The 18863-nt window shown below is 40.4% G+C and overlaps 4 protein-coding genes across 6 annotated transcripts in view; 3 read left to right on the plus strand and 1 right to left on the minus strand.

Moving 5' to 3' along the window:
- The window catches only part of myt1b (myelin transcription factor 1b), a 68275-nt gene extending 59995 nt beyond the window's left edge, over positions 1 to 8280 (minus strand). The window contains exons 1-3 of one of the 3 annotated variants that reach the window (XM_049752389.2): positions 8115 to 8280; positions 7427 to 7497; positions 6500 to 6597 (exon numbers count right to left, since the gene is read on the minus strand). In XM_049752389.2, the coding sequence (XP_049608346.1) occupies positions 6500 to 6593 (94 nt within the window). In that variant the 5' untranslated portion in view covers positions 6594 to 6597; positions 7427 to 7497; positions 8115 to 8280. Of the gene's footprint in view, positions 1 to 6499; positions 6598 to 7426; positions 7524 to 7626; positions 7683 to 8114 lie in introns of those variants that run through there. The other 2 variants (XM_049752390.1, XM_049752387.2) reach the window with 2 other exon arrangements.
- Positions 8281 to 8312: 32 nt separating this feature from the next.
- On the plus strand, positions 8313 to 13680 carry tbc1d22b (TBC1 domain family, member 22B). The gene is made up of 14 exons (XM_049752421.2): positions 8313 to 8584; positions 9529 to 9585; positions 9671 to 9863; positions 10120 to 10240; positions 10404 to 10571; positions 10632 to 10702; positions 10785 to 10913; positions 11058 to 11123; positions 11408 to 11522; positions 11644 to 11750; positions 11824 to 11899; positions 12048 to 12175; positions 12577 to 12672; positions 13136 to 13680. Exons 1-14 carry the CDS (start codon positions 8529 to 8531, stop codon positions 13262 to 13264), a joined length of 1512 nt encoding a protein of 503 aa, XP_049608378.1. The 5' UTR covers positions 8313 to 8528; the 3' UTR covers positions 13265 to 13680.
- Positions 13681 to 15189: 1509 nt separating this feature from the next.
- si:ch211-148l7.4 (uncharacterized protein LOC563603 homolog) lies at positions 15190 to 17108 on the plus strand. Its single transcript, XM_049752449.1, has 2 exons — positions 15190 to 15351; positions 15641 to 17108. Exon 2 carries the CDS (start codon positions 15847 to 15849, stop codon positions 16486 to 16488), a length of 642 nt encoding a protein of 213 aa, XP_049608406.1. The 5' UTR covers positions 15190 to 15351; positions 15641 to 15846; the 3' UTR covers positions 16489 to 17108.
- Positions 17109 to 17198: 90 nt separating this feature from the next.
- On the plus strand, positions 17199 to 18548 carry snrpg (small nuclear ribonucleoprotein polypeptide G). The gene is made up of 4 exons (XM_049752456.1): positions 17199 to 17348; positions 17537 to 17559; positions 17782 to 17906; positions 18383 to 18548. Exons 1-4 carry the CDS (start codon positions 17317 to 17319, stop codon positions 18431 to 18433), a joined length of 231 nt encoding a protein of 76 aa, XP_049608413.1. The 5' UTR covers positions 17199 to 17316; the 3' UTR covers positions 18434 to 18548.
- Positions 18549 to 18863: the final 315 nt, after the last annotated feature.

Here is an 18863-nt window from a genome sequence, read left to right on the forward strand (position 1 = left end):
TTGGTTGGTTGGTTGGTTGGTTGGTTGGTTGGTTGTTTAAGGGAGACTAACGTGGATTTGACTTGACTTTTTAGTGACGCAAGAGATCACCATTTAGGTTTTTATTTCTAGGTATTTATAACTGGATCTGATACACTTTTGTGTGAATCCCACTGATTTGTGTGTGTGTGAGAGTGAAGCTGCAATTGTAAAGCAGAGAGAAGATGGAAAATCAATCGCAACTATTGCATAAACACTAGCCATTTGGAAAGCCCTCAAAATGAAATCAACTATTGGTCCTCTATGTCATACGAGTTGAATGGGTAGCTCAAGAAAAACAGCAGTTGACAACAAAAATATTTTGAGAGCTGTATAGGAAGTCTAAATGACTGTTTTTGACTTCAGCAAGAACCTCCAGAGGGCAGGAGTGAAGTTATCGCAAGTTACTGTTTGCAGAAGACTTCACGAATAAAATCGAAGCGAGAAGATGCAAACTTAAATCATAATTAGGAAGAAAAATAGGAAGGACAGGCCAGAATACAAAAACAATACAAATACCATCCTTTAGAAAGTGAGACAAAAGGAAAAGAATCACAAAATAATTACAAAATTCGGCACATTAATGAGCACAAGGCGTAAAGTGCGAACAAAGCATTTGGAATTGATTATTAAGATGCCGAGTGTGCTCCAAACTATTCTTTCAACAAAATATTTGGTATTTTGTTACAAATAATCCTTTCATCTAAGTGATGTATGAGAGCACGTCAAAATGAAGCTGAACTCTTGATCTCTCGTCTCGTGTTCATCTTCTATTGTCAAAGACAGACAATTTCAGTCAGTAGAATTTTAATAGTGTGCCTGATTATTATCATCCCAGATTCCCGTGGCCTCGTATACCCATAACATCCTTTAATAATCCCGCCATCTCATCAAAACTGGCAAAGAGAAGAAAAACTTGTAGCAGGTAGTGATCAATCCAATCCTGTTAAGGATGGTAACTCCACAGTTCAGAGGTCACAAAGCTCAGAATCAAGCGCCGGTCATGATGCGCCCTGATGGGGACACCCCACCCGTGGAACTCCCCGGAGGCCCTGCAGGGCTCGATCTAATAAATGTGGGTCACACTAAGCTTTGTGTGTCGATGTGTGAGTGTGTACGCGTGCTCAAGACAGTCAACTCTCAGACGGCATTCAGATAATGACCAAAAAAAAGACTTATTTCTCAAAGGCAGCCGAGCATGAAAAGGAACCCCCCACCCACACACAAATGCCAACAAAACAAGAAACGCGCACACGTAACACAAGTCTACCCTCCACCTACAGAAGAAATAAAAAATATGAATAATTAAATAGTGCAGAAGGAAATATCGCAGATATTCACTCGGTATTGCTTAACACCTCAAGTGTCCCACTGAGCTGCTTGCCGTGCACTTCCACTTCCACACTGCGTAGTGGTTTACAGATCCCTGTGACTGGACCATGAATACTTCATGGATTTCCTGAAAACACAAAGCCCTGTGGAACTAACAGCCAAAGTGTGTGGGTTCCTCTGCAGGTCACTGTGCCAGAGTGTCTCTGCTCTATATTTACACAAAAGCAACCTTCTATGTGTTGATGGATCTATGTGTGTACGTTTACAGTGGGATCAAAGTCGGTTTGTATGTATGTAATCCTGTCTGTGTATGCGCATGTATTTATGTTGATGTGAAAAATATGCGTGCCTTTGAATGCACATGGGTGGGGGGGGGGGGTGATGCATGTGGCTTTTCACTCTGTATGCATGCACGTATGAGGTTATAGGTATGATTATGGTTGTTTCGCAAGCCTGGGTGATTCAGGTGCGTGTTTGTGGAGGTGAAAAAAACAATCTTTTCATAGCGTGTCACATGTTCACCTGCAGTGACCAATGCTCAGCCTGCATGAAGAATATATTCAGTGTACCAGAAGGATCATGATGTCTCACACTGGGCAGGGGATGGGGGAAGGGTGTGTGTGTGCTTGTACATGTGAGGGAGACAAAGATGACCAAACTGCGGCTGACAATATGTGCACCACATTTGCAATTTCCGTGTATTGGGGGAGAGGAATGAAGTGGATGGGGAGGTGTAATAGCAGGGGTGTAGACAATGGCGAAGGTTATTTAATAACAAGCGCAAAATGCTTCATTCTGAAACTGAAATTGTGCCAGTAGACTCAGTATAGGCACACACTGTCTCTCTTTTGTGGAACTTGACATATGGCGCACACATTTTCTCCCTCAATTTCAGATCCAACTCCTCACGCCGGCAAATTGCCACACCTCCCCTCATCCTCACGCTCATCAGCCCCCCTTCTGTTTCCTCGTCGCCCCATCTCTTCCAATTCTCCCCTCTTTCTGAAAGTCATCTGCTCGCTAAGCAGTAAGCAACATCGCGGGCCGCTTGTAGAAATGAGAGTATACAAATGATTTGTGGCACCGGCGTCCCACTGGCGCCAGCCTCTGTGGTTGTTGGGGGTTGTTGAGGGGGTGCGGTGGGGGGGGCTAATGTCACTTTCACCTTGTGTTTCTCTCGCAGGCCTGTGATGATTATTTTTTCCCCCGATTTTGTCGCAAATGTGTTTCAGGCAAGGGCCACCATGGGAAGAGAGAGCTCAAGAGAGAAATGATGTTTGCAAGCCATGCAGTCCACTTTGCAGTAGTGTGGAAGTGGAAGCAGGGGGGGTGGGGGTAAACAAGGGAGCGAGGGGGGAGGAGGGTATACACAAGGGGAGATGGAGCAAAAAAAAGAGAGAGGTGGGGGTGTATCTGCACAGTGACCTTTCTCTGATTCAATCTCGCTGATGAATCCTAATGAAGGATTTAATAAAATCACAGTTTACAATCTATCTCAGCATCAAAGCGTGCAATCCAATTCAAAACACATACCCGTCTACATTTCCAATATTGCCGCAAACAAATCAAACCCTTAGCCGTAAAATAAGTGAGCAACGAATCAATGTGTGTGCGGAAAGCGGGGCGAGAAAAATTAGCTATGCTGAAGAATGAGTGGCTGGCACATTCGTTCCAGCTGTGGTCTAATGTCACAACTTGTCATATTCATTTGGCCTTCTAATGAGGCTAAAGTCAACAAGGTGCAGCACACACACACACGCACACGAGTGGAACGGCTGCTGTGGCTAATAACTAGAAATGAGCAGAGAGGACTAGATGACCGAGAGCGGGTAATGAGAAATCATTTGAAACTTGAATTAAGGGCGAGCGGGATGGAAATCGGCTTAGCAAACGTTGTTTCGATGTGGCATAAATAAAGTAATACTTTTACTGACACCACCAAAAATGTATTCAGGTTAAAGGTGCGTAGCGGCCTGCAAAGTAAAGCACACACATTAATACAACCATTGAATGTATAAGTACAGTACAATATGATGTACTAACGTGTGGGGGGGGAAGAGTGACTGAATTCTTTGAAATAGTGACATCTGCTGTTTGCACTTTGGACTGCAGCCACATTATTCGGCGAGATGGATAGCGAGCTCCATTGGGCAGCATAATGCTGGAGGGGCCACACTTTATTATCAGTGCTACTTGGAGTACGCAACCAGATGTATGGGAAAATTGCTACATTAAATAAGGAAAAAATATGTGCATTCGTGCTCTGAATAAATATCACGTTTTGAATGTACATTTTCCATGCACGTATAAAAAATCCACAATCCATCCCAACACAACAAGAAAAGGTTTGACGCAAACAATAAAATAACTAATTTGCGCATTTTTCTTGTCACAAAAATTCAATATTTTAATTTAAATATTATTGTGGTACTGTTTTTGCTGCATATGATTCTAAATCTGCAAAAAAAAAGGCCTACTCACATTTTAGTATAAGACATGTCGGCCATCTAGTGGTGATTGGTGATATTACAACTTGAAACTACAGTCAACACAAGCAAATTCACAGTTTGGAGATTCATATATATGATGAGTCCCCCCCCCCCCCCCCCCCCATTGCATTTCCCACTAACATTCTATACTGAGTATTATGTACATAAAACTATACACAAGATAATATTTTGATAATTGAATGTTTATCAGCATTTTTTGGAAGAATTCTTGCTAGTAACCTAATTATGTGGTCTGGGATTCGGGGTGCCTGAATTAGTGGACCAATATTTTTTATTGATGGAAATCTAGATGCTGAGAAGTATCTTAAAATTTTCCAGGAAAATATTTATTTTTATTCACGCTAAACAAGGATGTTAACTTCCCTGTTTACTTTCACCAAGTCAGACTTCCACCCCACTGTGGTATTTATGCCTCAGTGGTTTGATCACCAGTTTCCTGCTTCTTAGATTGGTTGGCGTGGCCTCCCAGATCTCATTCCGCTTTTTTTCTTTTCTTTTTATCTTTGGGGGCATTTGAAGGCCAAGGTGTATCAGGAAAAGATACAAAACATAAATCATGTGAAGGAACCCATCACCAATGTCATTACAAAGATACAGTAACTCCAGCTGAGGTAATGGATGTTTTTCAGCAGTGGAGAACACGCTTTGAAATGCATTTTTACAATGGTAGTCAAGTAAAGCATATCATATAAATATTTTTTTTTCCTATGTATGGAAAATAATGGGACGCGCTGTATATGCATGCACAAACAATATATTCCATATCCTACCTGTGTTTTGTGTAGCTGCACCTGAAAGCAATAATTACGTACACTCGGCGTGACGCCGTATACACACTGCTGTTCTGCACCAAATATACATCTTTACCTCTGTGACATTACCATTATTATCATCCTTATGGCCATTCTAGTTTGCATGCTCAGTTTAACTTTGTGAGGGATTGTGTGCAACCGTAATGGGATCTGTGAGTGTGTGCCCAGTAGACTGAGTTATGAGTGTGAATGGAGTGAGTGGTATTTGACCATGTGCATTGTGTTTTATGAGATGAGCAGGCTTTAATGACTCTGTCACTAGTAAATGGGCTCTGATTTGTAGCGCAGCTGTCGCCCAGCACTGTGATCAAGTGAGCCTTCTGGAGAAACAAGCACAGATTTTCATACTAAACCGTGAACGGTGCATGGCGATTGAGACCCTGGCGGGGGTGAAAAAAAAAGAAAAAGTCTCATTAACGTGCGCTATTGATATAGAAAATAATTGCAATTTGAAGTCTAATCAGAGAGAAATCACAGATGTTCAGATGCAGGTGCCAGTCAGGGCTTACATTATACATCCAATCAATGGAGCTATTCCTCTGAGGTGCCAATTTTCCATTATTTTTCATTGGGTATGTGGCTTACATCCCATTTATGTGGATGCCATGTAGTTGGAGATGTGTTAGTCATTAACTAACCGTACAGATGTAGCAAGCAGATCAAAGGTAGAAGCTTTTCTTTGGAATAATTTAGAAGTGAATTGCGAGTCATCTGGGAAACATGTTTTCATTTGTCTAGGATAAGGAACTAAAATGTTGTAGGGGTGAGATGTAATCATATGAAATATGTTTTTTCAATTTATTATTCATGTTGTTGTTTTTCAGTTAAATAGCTTTTACATTGATTATACACTGTTGAGAAGCAAGTCATTCTCGCTAATTATTACCGTATTTTCCGGACTATAAGGCGCACCTAAAAACCTACAATTTTCTCAAAAGCCGACAGTGCGCCTTATAGTCCGGTGCGCCTTACATATGGACCGAATTCCTAAATTTGAACTGGCCTGAAGCATTGTGTCATAAGTGGCCCGCTGAAGACTATGAATCATGAATCAAAAAGACTATGGATCATTATTTTGTGATTATAAAGTAATGTGTTGCGTCTGAAAAAGATAAAATGGAGAATGATTTGATTTGGATTAAAAATCTGACATGATGCATTAATGGTGCGCCTTATAGTCCAGTGCGCCTAATATAAGGACAAAGTTTTAAAATGGGCCATTCATTGAAAGTGCGCCTTATAGTCCGGTGAGCCTTATAGTCCGGAAAATATGCTATATAGGAAGCGTCCCAAATTTACCAGCTAAACGTCACATGAAAATCTTCCAAAAGACTTGCAGCATTGGTGACTGCGACTTACACAAGCATCCATGTCGTAGAAAGAATTACAAATGCCCGCTCAGTGTGCCAACGTCATTTAACTGAGCCAACTCGACTCCCCACAATGTGTGAGATAGTGTGACAGTAGTCTGGCAGTCATTTTACTATTGTGATCAGTTTTGGTCCACAGAGACACAGCTTCATCTGGATGACCCCGATATGACATTCATTCACGAGTGTTTGACTGCCTCACTTTGCTCATAAGTTGTGTTGAGCACCAATTTTTAGGTACCATAAAATTGAAGACTTGTGATGCACTCTGACAATGGTCTATATAATTTTTTTTATATCCATGACAGGGTCCACTAAACACATTCATCACTCATTCGTTCATTACTCAATTTATAATCTCAAGCCTTTTGTCAGTGAGGCAGATATACTGAGAGCCCCCCTAAAACTAAACTCTCAAAGAAAAGTGACTTTCCATCATCCATCATCAGCTTCTTACCTTTCTCATAGAAGACAGAATCCTCCATGGCTTGGTAACAGTGAAAGAGTGTGAGAGCAGTTATTGGTGACCCGCTGACTTCAAACATCACCATGTGCCTAAAGAAGAATCATAAATGAATTTCTCTCTGTAGGTACATTAAGCGTTGGATTAAAGTTGTCCATTCACTCACAACAACAAAGCACATCTTAAAATTGTACAACACATTTTAAACATATTACGTAACATTTATTAGCATGACTTGAAGACTGAAACTTACCTTCGCATTTATAAAGTTTTAGAATAATGCTCACTTCAAAGTAAATCCTGACTTCTGCTCGTAAAGTTTTCCGCAACTTTTCTTCAGTGTTGTTTTCTTTTCGTTAAAAAAAAAAAAAGCTCTCTGAGCACAACAAACTACAGCTAGGGGCCTAAACTATGCTAAGCATGTGCCATGGAAAAATACATCATACACTTAATATCATGCAAACATATTAAACATGAATAGTACTAAATATTAAATAAGGTAAGATTTCAAGTGAATGCGTATCGAGAAATAAACCTCTTTTATGACAGAGAAGTAGTCCAGCCGTAAAAAGTTCCATTGATGCAGAAAAAAAATATGTTCTGCCCCAAGCTCTTGGTCACACAGAGTTCATCATTGTTCTGTTGTGTGACCGAATTGATGCATCTCCTCTAAGCAATCATCTATTTTCTGTAAAGTGACCACTTCACATCTTATCACAGCAGAAAAAAGTCACAAGATCTGCTTAAGGCAAAGTTCAAATTCTTTCTTCATCACTTGGAAATCACTATGGTGTAGCATATCCAGAAAATGAATGGCTTTATTCTCTGTGAGAATGTTACACAAAAGCATCTATTCCAAGCCTGGCAAAACAAACTCACGATCTATTTCAAAAAGTTAAGAATTTGTCGTCCCGAGCTCACCTGTATTTAGCCCGTAGGAGTTTGTTGGCGACTGGCGTATGTGAAGACAAAGGGGATTTGCAGTGATTTTCCTAAACAAACACACATCAAAGAGCACCTGCAATTCAAATATCGTATGAGACTATCACGTGAAAGACAACGTGGAAAAAAACACAACCAAACAATATCCATTTGCCTGCATTTGAATAAAACCCAATGACCTGAAGGTTCATGTGCCTTGAATTGAATCAAGTTAGTTCTGTTTTTTAGATCACTTCAAAGCACAAAGAAAGATGCTCGATTGGTATAATGGTCATCTTACTTTCTAAACTGCCTACTAGATGAAGACGTAAAAAGCAGTTAAATGAATATTTACTGTAAACAGTGTGCGGTTTCATGTGTAACAAAGAAAGTATGCCCTCGTGTGGCTTGAAGCTTTAAACGCAGCATTGGAGGAAAAAAAGAAGTATTTGTCCAAAATGCAGAAGAAACATTTTTGATTCGTGGTCTGTGATTTATTTTACAATAAATCTACTTCCGTTTTTCCTGTAGCATTTTAGGGGCTTTTATCACTGTTCTTCAGCTCTAAAGCAAAGTATATTCGATTTTACTCGTAAAGCTTCTCCAGTGAATGGATTTCCTTGACTTAATAATAAACACCGTTGTTTTTATCTACGACTTTTGATTAATCAAAGTTTGTGATCCCTACCTGATTGTAAAAAGCCACAACACGGAAAACGGGTGAGCATTGTGAACGCCGACCAAAGTAGTTTAACAACAACAAAGTTTCTATAACGTGTCTTGGTTCTGCGTGTTTATAACGCCATCCAGGACCCTCCCTCGCTGTCTCCCATTGGCTGCCTGCGCTACACCTGTTCGCCCCGCCCACCAACCACAAGCCTGACTTCAGTCAGTGTGCACCAAGATGGCGACTTCCATCTTCTCCTATCTTCCACATCGTCACTTTCGTAACTAAACCGCTTTCCTTTCCACCGTCCATCCAAGCCCAGGCAGAGGGGAACCGAGTCGTCGTCAATGGCTGACGGAAGGGTTTTCCTCGTGGTTGCTTGGTGCGGGGAGCCGATGTCAATGTCGGCCTAAGGGAGGGCTGTCTTTACAGAGTATGGCCACCGAGAACAGGATCAATTTTTGGAGGAGAAATTCTAAGGTTCCCGGAAGGTAAGACTTTCCCTTCTCGCGCTTCTGTTTATTGCTTTATGTCCTGTTATGAATTGAATAACTTGACATGACACGAAATGTAACGTTCACTGGTTGCCTTTCATGTTTTTGACTGGTTGTGGATATACGTCGGCGATGTGCCGCAGATGAGCTGTCTTAGCTGGGGTAGTTAAATTCCTTCACCTTGAGTTTTTCTTTCTACTCTTTTTGGAGTTAAAAAATTAAAACGGGTCCCTGGCATTCGTTGACAGAATCCACTCTGCCTTCTTACGGCTTCTGTCATTCACCACTCGCTTGCTATACACTCTAGCTGGCCCACCGGCAGACTGCTAGCATTGGGCTAACTAGCGCTGACTGGATAGTTTGTATCGCTGTTATTAATCTCCTGACCTGGAGAGCCTCGCAGTTTCACTTTGTGTTTTCTTTGTCTGCTCGTTTGTCCTAAATGCAGAATGTTCTGCTTATAAAGATAAGAAATATCAGGACCTGCACCAAAAGGGTGTTGCTGCCTTTGTCTCAAACTCTGGCATGCACACTAACACTAAAAAGGGTGTAAAGACTGGAAACCTGAGCATTTTACTAGAACACAGACACTCAGCGTTGACTTCTGCTCATCTCTTCCTGGCTTTCTCCTGATAAAACAAGTCTTGACAGACACAGCCATTATCACATCTCAGCCACTTTGCCAACCAGTTTGTCTTCCTTTCAGCAAAAGATGACCACAGCTTTTTGCCCCCATGTGCAGTGATGCGCTGATATGAATAAGTGACAGGGTTAAGGATTATGTTTGACATTAGCTTCAAAGAAAAAATAACCAGCTGAGGCATTTTCTTTGGTGATAACTGTTGAGATGCTTTCTTTGTTGACTCTTGCCATGAACACAGACAATAGGTATTTGTGAGGTTGTGTGAACATGTCTTCACGTCACTTGTGGTCTTCTCCAGCGTGCAGCCTGTTTACGGAGCGCAGCATCCTCCTCTTGACCCACGGCTGCGACGCTCGTAAGTGCTCTCATGCTGTCAATCACCACCAGGAAATGCAAAACAAATTAATTTCTTTTTTACTGTTTTTTTTTTTTACATACAGGTATCCAAAAGACACAAAGCCAAAGTTAAACAATCTCAAGTCTAAAAAGACATCAAGCTTCCATGAGTTTGCTCGGAGCACGAACGATGCTTGGGACATTGATGATGATGATGAGGAGGAGGATTTTCTCGGTGGCCCCGCCCTGTGTTCTTCCTTTCCATCTGGACTGCGTTCTGCGTTGACCCAGAAGCAGGTAGCCGCTTAATGACAAATTTTTATTTTTTATCATCAAGGCATCAGGGTGTATGTGTAGTCAAAATAAATCATGTGCACTAGAACATAGGGAAAATAACATGCTAACATATCTGAAATTTACAATGTACAATTGGGCAATTGAGAAAATATTCGTAGTGATTAAATTACTGTTACTCCACTTGGGTTCTTTGTTACGGTGAAAGCTGTTGTGAAAGCGCTTTATCAATAAAGATGTATTGTCTATTGAAAAACAGGATGCTGCTGGTGTTACCCAAAGTGGGATTTCACACACAACAGAGGAGGACACGGAGCACGAGCTTGCAAACAGCAAGGTGGTCAAGTCCAACAGCGAGATCCACCTCACTACATCCTCAGGTAGGAGATTATTTGACTTACTTTAACCTGAATAACCGCTGAGCATCTTAGCGGGTGATTCTCAGTCTTATGGGGCTGTTGCAATGACAGCTAGCTTTCTTATTTCATTTAAAAGGCAAATCTTTTGCTGCCTACAAATCAGTGCTTCTCTGACCTTCCACAGTTCGCTCCACACTGCAAAAGCAACAGTCTCTCCCTGTTCGACCTGTCATCCCTCTGGTGGCTCGCATTTCAGACCAGAACGCATCAGGAGCCCCTCCCATGACAGTGCGGGAAAAGAGCCGGCTGGACAAATTCAAGCAACTGCTGGCTAGTGCCAACACTGACCTTGGTAGGACATGATCTCCGCACGTGTGGTAATGAGTATATGGCAATTCTCGATTGCTTTCAGAGGAGCTGCGAAAGCACAGCTGGTCAGGCATACCGAGGGAAGTCCGTCCAATCACGTGGAGGCTCCTCTCTGTAAGCGGCATTGCAAGTAGCCTATGAGTTGACTTTCAGGTTGTTTTGAGATAGCACCTCTCCTCTCTTTGCTCCCGAAAAGGGTTATCTGCCTGCCAACAAGGAGCGCAGGGAGCTTGTGCTCAAAAGGAAACGAGAGGAATACTTTGGCTTCATTCTGCAATATTACCACTCCAGAACAGATGAGCACTACAAAGACACGTACCGACAGGTACGGTTCACCGGGGCGGCGATGGAATTTCACTTTTGAGTCGCCGATTTCTTGTTTTTCAGTTTCGGCCCAGAATTTTCATTTCGGTGCATCCTTTATACTCACTGTAGTAATGAAGCCTGTATGTTTGTTTCTTCTTGGCAGATTCACATCGACATTCCAAGGACCAACCCTCTGATTCCATTGTTCCAGCAGCCTGTAGTGCAAGAGGTAAATAAATAGCTCACTAAGGAAAAGAACACTTTATGCTTCATCCCCTCAATATATGTACGTAAACGGATTTTGAGCTAATATGATATTGACCACACCCACTCTGTATAAACTACGTGATTAATTGCAATACAGTATTCATGGAATCTTCTAACAAACGCACCCAAAATGTTTGATAACTCCATTTCTATTCCCATGTTCTAGAATGTAAACATGATTGGACAAAATTGAACTTGTAACACATTTTTACTTGGGATTTTTCAAATAGTGTTGTCATCTCTCAGGTGTTTGAGCGTATCCTCTTCATCTGGGCTATCCGACACCCGGCCAGTGGTTATGTCCAGGGGATTAATGATCTGGTCACGCCCTTTTTCGTGGTCTTCCTGTCTGAGTTTGTCAGTAAGTTTCTCATGGGGAAAATCTGAATCTCCAGAGTTTTCTGCTTAACATCCTCTACTTTAAAAATGGTATTCCAATGGCAGATAAGTCTGGTGTCATTCAGTGTTGTTTGTTCTTCTAGTGGAGGACATGGAAAACTTTGAAGTGGCTGCTTTGTCTCCGGACATTCAGAGAAACATTGAGGCTGACAGCTTCTGGTGTATGAGCAAACTACTGGACGGAATACAGGTCTGCACGTGTATTGGTAGTTTTCTCATTGTCTTCAAATGTGCTTTGGTTGTGAAAATTGCTGTTGTTTTAGGACAATTACACCTTCGCTCAACCGGGAATCCAGAACAAAGTCAAAGCTTTAGAGGAACTTGTCAGTCGGATCGATGGTAGATACTTCATCAGCCACCCTTTTCACTGTAAAACAGGCCTGCAAAAAATGGAGCCTGTACAATATTAGGCCTGAACTTTAATACTACACTTATTAGCTAATTCATGTTGAAATTGAGCTGTGTATGTGTGTGTTTCTGCCTTCAGAGGACATTCACAATCATTTCAAAAAATATGAAGTGGAATATCTACAATTTGCTTTCCGGTGGATGAACAATCTGTTGATGAGGGAGCTGCCACTGCGCTGCACAATCCGCCTCTGGGATACTTACCAGGTGACTTATTCAGTGTCATTCTGAATTTAAGTAGCCTGTGTAGCAGGGGCGACTCGTCAATAGAGGGCGCTCTGGCGCCGCCCTCCTTCCCTTGAAAATTAAAATGAAATATTAGAAGAAACATGCTTTGGCTTTATCTCTGAATGGTGGTCATTTTTCTAGCATGGGTTTGAACCCCGGCCAGATTAGCTTTGTGTTTACTTTTGGCTTTTTTTTTTCTTTTTTTTTAATAGAAATTCCCTTCTTAATTTGAATGTCATGTGCAGTCAGAATTAATTTTATTCATACAGCACTGCACTGAGAAAAAGTGCTGTTTAAAAATGATAAAAAACTGAAATTTAAGACGGTCATGAATAACTTCTGCTTGCATTTCATTTTTTGTTTTTTTTGTTTTTCCATAGGCTGAAGCAGAAGGGTTCTCCCACTTTCACTTGTATGTCTGTGCCGCTTTTCTCATTGAGTGGCGCAAAGAAATTCTCTCCATGGTTGACTTTCAGGTATGCTTATCTTTTTGCCACTTCACAGTCAGACTACTTTAGTACTTTCAAATACTCCATAGATCCAAAGATGAATTATTGTAACCGTAAAGCTTGACATCGTTGTTCTGAATGACAGTGATTAATGAGTCTACCTGACAATTTGACGATTACTCTAATTTTCTACTTGTTCACTTGGAACCAACTAAATAAAACACATTGGATGTGAAATGTCTAGTCATACACAACCCTGTTAGAAATTCTAATTAGTTGGGGGAAAAAAATATGCATATTCCCATGTTATAACACTTCTATTGATTGGATTGTAAGTGTTATGTTGTGTGGGTCACGCCACACATTTACAAGTTTTGAGTTCCTGATGAGCAATTCCAAAATGTTTTCAGTTAGTTCTTCTGTTCTGGGTCATTGTCATAAAGGATAACTTTCTGCTTGGACCTGAAATTGATGTTCTTTTTCTCTTCAGGGCCTTCTTATACTATTACAGAATCTTCCCACAATCCACTGGGGTAACGAAGAAGTTGGCCTTCTTCTGGCTGAAGCTTACAGACTGAAGTACATGTTTGCGGATGCGCCCAGCCACTACAAGAGATAGGCCTCCTCTTTATAGCTTTCTATAATGTGCTTGAACATTTGTCTGCGAGCCTTCCGATGAGCCCGCAAAAGCAGTCCTGTGAAAACGGTGAATCTTTTGCAATTCAACACTGGATGTTACATTATACATAGAAGCACACACAAACACCTGTCGTCTTGATCCATTCACGCAGCTCTTGATTGTTTCCCCTGTTTAATGTGTTTTAAGAGCATTTTGATTTTGATGGATTGTGAATGTGTTTGATATCATCCTTTTAATCAATGATGGTGTACATCTTATATTTTTTACAGAGTTTTTTAAGTTATTGTTTTAATAAATACTGAATATTCGCTGTGAGGTAGGAATTTAGGATCTAAAAGTCTAGCATTGAGAATAGTTCAACACTCTGAAGAGTTTAAAAATAACATAAAACCTGTGTAACTCCCAACTCTTAGGATAAGTTTCACTTAAAATGAGCATGAGCGGAATAGAAACCGGAAGACTTATCTGCAATGCACAATCAGCTAATCAAAGGAAGAAAAGCTCTTAAGCGGACTAATTGTGTAATGTTGATGTTACATTTCACCTTGTCAGAAAGCAATTTTGTCTGAAATGTGATTTACTTGTGATTTTCAGGGGCTCTAACTGCCTGAAGGGAAATTGAGCTCATGTAGCTTTAGCGTTTATTGTTTAGTTGGCCTTACTTTATGATTGAAGTAATACATTATTGTAAAATGGAATATTTTAATATTTCGGTTGAGGTAATTAAACAACAACTCATGCCGTTCCCAAAGCCACATAAGACTACAGTATTATACTGAAATGTCTAAGCTTTGAATTTTTGGAGTTTCAAACCACAGAGAAATCATGTCTACATATTTTTGGTCTCTGTCAATATTTGCCAACAAGCAGTCTTCTTTTGATGCAAGGGGGAATTAAGTAATTTAGTCAATAGTACTGAAGAGTACTAGTGTGTATTTAAACTTCATTTAGTCCAAGTACTTGAGTCAGTTCTTTGAAAGCAGTGTTGCACCGCTCACAATATGTGATGATATCTTTGTCATGTAGTGTAGTCCTGTCATTTACAGTATGGTGTGACAAAATTGCTTCATCAGCAGTCCTGCTGTTTTTGTTTGGCCAGGTTGTTCTTGCATCCACCTTTATAAATAATCTAGGAGATTTTGGAATGAATGTAAATTGGTGGGTTGTTAATCACTTTTGGTCATTACAGGAGATCATTTTAACAGCAAATGTTGATTTGGTTTGGTACGTTAAACTCTTAAATGAAAATTTAATATTGTTATGATTTTTATCGTCTAATCATTGACCAAGTAAATATTTACTCGTGGTGTTGATGTCAAATTTGTTGTGCATTGGATGCTTGGCTGGCAGCTATTGAATTTTTTTTATTAGTGTTCAGGAAATCATTAAGTTTTTCTACTGTCAGTTCACTGCAAATCTTTATTTAAGCTTGGCGCCCATAAAATCTTTGTACCTAAATTAAATTTTTAAAAAATGAATATAGTTTAGGCAGTATTTTCTGTCAGTTTTTCTTTATTTTTGCTTTTGCTAAAATGTACTCCCTACCTATGAGTGTTATTCTTTCACGTACATTTATTGGCTACCATCAGGATATTGTTCATTCCATGATTATTTTTTTTCCTACTTTATTTGACCAAATCAAAATGTGTTCATGAATGTCTTGTGTTCAATCAATGCCAGATTTTTATTTGAGTCAATACGCGCTGTTGAATTAGCAGACGTTTACTTAAGCCTTAAAGGACGAATTTAATAATTACAGTATTCGCTGTAGTGTTACTTGTTTATATTAAACGATTGATCTTAATTTCGGCCAGTCACGTTGTCTGTGTGGTCAATTCGGATTTATGTTTAGCCAATAAGAGGTACAAAAATGGGGTACTGCGCCAAACGCTGATTGGATATCAGCAAGTGACGTTACATATATTGTAACGCCCCCTGAAACTTTGCAGTAGCGTTAGCGTGCCTTTCGACAAGCTAAACGTGTTATTTGTCCATGTTTTCTACAATGTTACAATCTGTTCTATTGTATTACTCAGCTGTGCAACTGTGCATATTTGGGCGCTAAGGTAAGGATATTTTTTTGTCGAAAAGACTATTTATTCTCAATGTAAATATTTCGCTAGCGTTAGCTACACGCTAGTGGTAGTAGCAAAGTGAACAGACTGGTCTTTAAAGTCGTATGTTTCGCGTTCATAGTTCGGTGTTGCTCAATTTGTGAATTTAGATTAACATTGACGTGTCAAAGAAGGAGAAAGTGAGAAGCTAGCACGTTTTTATTTATTTATCTCATTATTCCCGTGGCTACGTGAACCATGCTATGCCAATCCTATGTGTCTGACTTTGTATTCCCATCAGGTGTGTGGATGGACTCACAAAATCGCCCAGATCTCGTTCAACTGCAGCAGAACCAGAGTCCAAACTTGTTCCCGCAGACAAGCTCCCCCTCTGCACACAGGCCAGATAACAACGCCACAAGCAGACCAACCTCAGAGAAGATCAGATCATGTTAAAAATCCACTAATCCCATTCAAAAAGCAGATTGTAAGTGGTGCTTCCGCAGCATGGTCTTTAGGCATACCTCCAAACTCTACATGCACAGGAAAGAGAAGCACAACATTAAGTCGCATATGAAGAGAACATCAGTGAGCGAGACCCAGCCGGCGGCAAGAAAGCGCAGGCGAAAGAATGCCTATCCGTGTAAGATATGCGGCAGGCTCTTCCTCCATCATCTCTCTCTAAATGCCCACTACACTGCGACTTCATGTTTAAGTGCCATGAAAAAAGGTCAGCCCGCAGGTAACAACATCAAAAACACCAAATTACCAGAGCATACACCAGACGATGAAGTTGAAGGCAGCCTTGCGCAGTGCAAGACTGTACGGGCCGGTCCAGGGAGGCCCTGGAAGGAGGTGGAAGAGGAGGACGACGACGTGGAAGTGGAAGGAGAGTTCCCGTGCCCCTCCTGCACTGAGGTGTTTCCTCTGCAGTCACAGCTGAGGCAACACGTGGAGCTTCATGACGCCTCCACAATGAGGAGAGAGTGCAGCGTGTGCACGAAAGAGATGGACACCTTCGAGCAGCCGGCATCAAGAAGGCAGCGCGTTTATCACTGTGTGCCCTGTCAGGAGGGCTTCTCAGCACTGGACACCTTCCTTGAACATTGTCAGGAGCACCAAATAGCCAGGGAGGAAGCAGAAGATTAAGCCTACAGGGATTGGAGTATGTTTTTTTTCTAGAACTTTTATCCAAGCAGACAATGCTGGAAGAGAACAGCAAAATATGTAATCTTGTTGATTTTGTGAATATCTTTGGCAAATGTCAGAATTGAATGTAGTGGATCTTCATGTATAATGTGATTCAGAAAGCTGATTTTCCAAAAGTTTTTTTTTCGAGTTTGAAGCTTGTCAAAATCCTAGTGCACGTGTGATGAAAATTACGAAACACAAGTGTGGATATTTATACTGCAACTATCCACGGTTTCAGTTTTTTAATGAGACTAAATTCTGGCCGCAATATCACTGATATGAGAGGGTTAGCAATTTCAGGGACATGCGAAATGTGATTCAAACTAACTGATTTTATCAAATACCTTATGGACAAAATCATGTAAAATGTGCAGTGTCGAGGATATGCCAAAATAACCAAACTTGTACAGACTGTCAGTCTTGCCATTTGTCTTTTTTTTAATGTGCCTTTTTGTTCCTAGCTACTGTTTTTTTCTAACAGCAGCTATGAAATATTTCTTTCTACTCTTTTGAAACGTCACCTTGAACACTGGTTTGTTGTTTTTCACTGCAGTCATAATTAAACTGCTCTCATAAAATGCTGTCTTAACGAGTGAATCAAATTCCTACAGCAGATTTTGAAGTTGTGCTAGTGTACGCCGATCCGAAAGAGGGCAGTATGATCATGATGCTCAAACTAGGAAATACCAGATTTACTTCCGTTTGTTAAGCGCACGTTTCCTCTAGCGGCTCTGAATCGTAAAAGCGACGATTCTTTCTGTTTGCTGGTAAAGAAACAAAGACAAAATGAGCAAGGCGCACCCTCCTGAGTTGAAAAAGTAAGACGTAATATGCTCAAACCAATATCTGTGCTTTACTTGTCTTGTAAATTGATGTTTGCTTGTGGCCGAAATGACCGCGTCGCCATGGCGCCTTTTAAAATCGAGCGAGATCAAGCTAAGCGTTAGCCGATCATTTGTAATCCAGTACGTTCAGTACGTAAACTAATGTTGCTTTCTTCTTTTAGGTTCATGGACAAGAAGCTTTCCCGTGAGTACACCTTATTGATGTTATTACCCCCCCCCCCCTTTTTTTTTTGTATTTATTTTTTTTATTATTTTTTTTTATAAATAACAATTGCATATATATTTTTTGTGTGTGTCCCAAACGACTCAACTTTGGTTTCATCTGCCCTCACAATATTTTGTTAGTAGAGTATTCCTTTATGCAGTTCAATCTTAATGCATTTAATTGTGTGTGTGTGTGTTTTAGTTAAGTTAAATGGAGGCAGACATGTGCAGGGCATCCTTCGAGGGTTTGACCCATTTATGAACCTGGTGGTGGATGACACTCTGGAAATGGGACCAGGAGGACAGCAGCATACCATTGGCATGGTGGTCAGTACTATCCAGTGTTACTTCTTGTACATTGTCATGTGCTTGTTCAAAGATCAAGACAGAACATTTAAAAAATCAAGGTTGTTCCCAGAATACCCTCATTACGATTGCATGTAGGTTTTAGTTCCATTTTATAGTGCACCAAACATTTACAGCTGAAAATGTTAAAAGCCGTAGTATTACCATTTGAATTTGCAGTATCGTACATAAGCATGCCAGGAACGCTTGTACTACCTGTAAGGTTTATTGAATTTAGTATTAATTGTGAAGCTGGAACCTAATGATGTTTGTATAAAGCAGCTGCTTACTGGTGTGATAAGATGCAATTTGAATGCAACTGTCAGCAAATTACAAATATAATCACTCTGTGACTAATCTATCAAGATAAATACTTGAGCATCTCCACCACACTCATAAGGAATCATAATGGTAAATATTGAACAGGTTAACAGTTGTGATTTTTGTCCCAAACATAGGTCATCCGAGGGAACAGCATCATAATGTTGGAGGCCTTGGAGAGAGTATGAGACTGGCATGTGTGTGGATACTTTTTTTTTTACATGGTTAAACTGAAGCAAGACAACTGTTTTTGAATTGTAAAACGTTTCATGGCTTTGTTGTGAATAAATAATTTTCTTTGTAGTCTGTGCTTATGTTGATGTCTTAAATATCGCAGTTTACTGTATCACTTTGTCACCTGCTTGTGAACTCTAGCCCACGATACACTTTTTATGGTGCATGTAGGCTGAGCTCAAAACACATAACGGTAGATTTTTGTGACTAAAGTATTGAACTTTTAAGAGAGCATAATCACTACTAGAGAATATGACAATGATTTGTGAAATGCTACACAGAAAGCGTCTAGATAATATTTATTCATAAATGCACCCCGGATCTCACTGAGATTCCAGAAGAGCAATTCAGTTAATTTGTCTTCATTAGACTAAATAGAATCAC

Source organism: Syngnathus scovelli, chromosome 2 (assembly GCF_024217435.2).
Source record: "Syngnathus scovelli strain Florida chromosome 2, RoL_Ssco_1.2, whole genome shotgun sequence".
In the NCBI taxonomy this organism is placed as follows: Eukaryota; Metazoa; Chordata; class Actinopteri; order Syngnathiformes; family Syngnathidae; genus Syngnathus; species Syngnathus scovelli.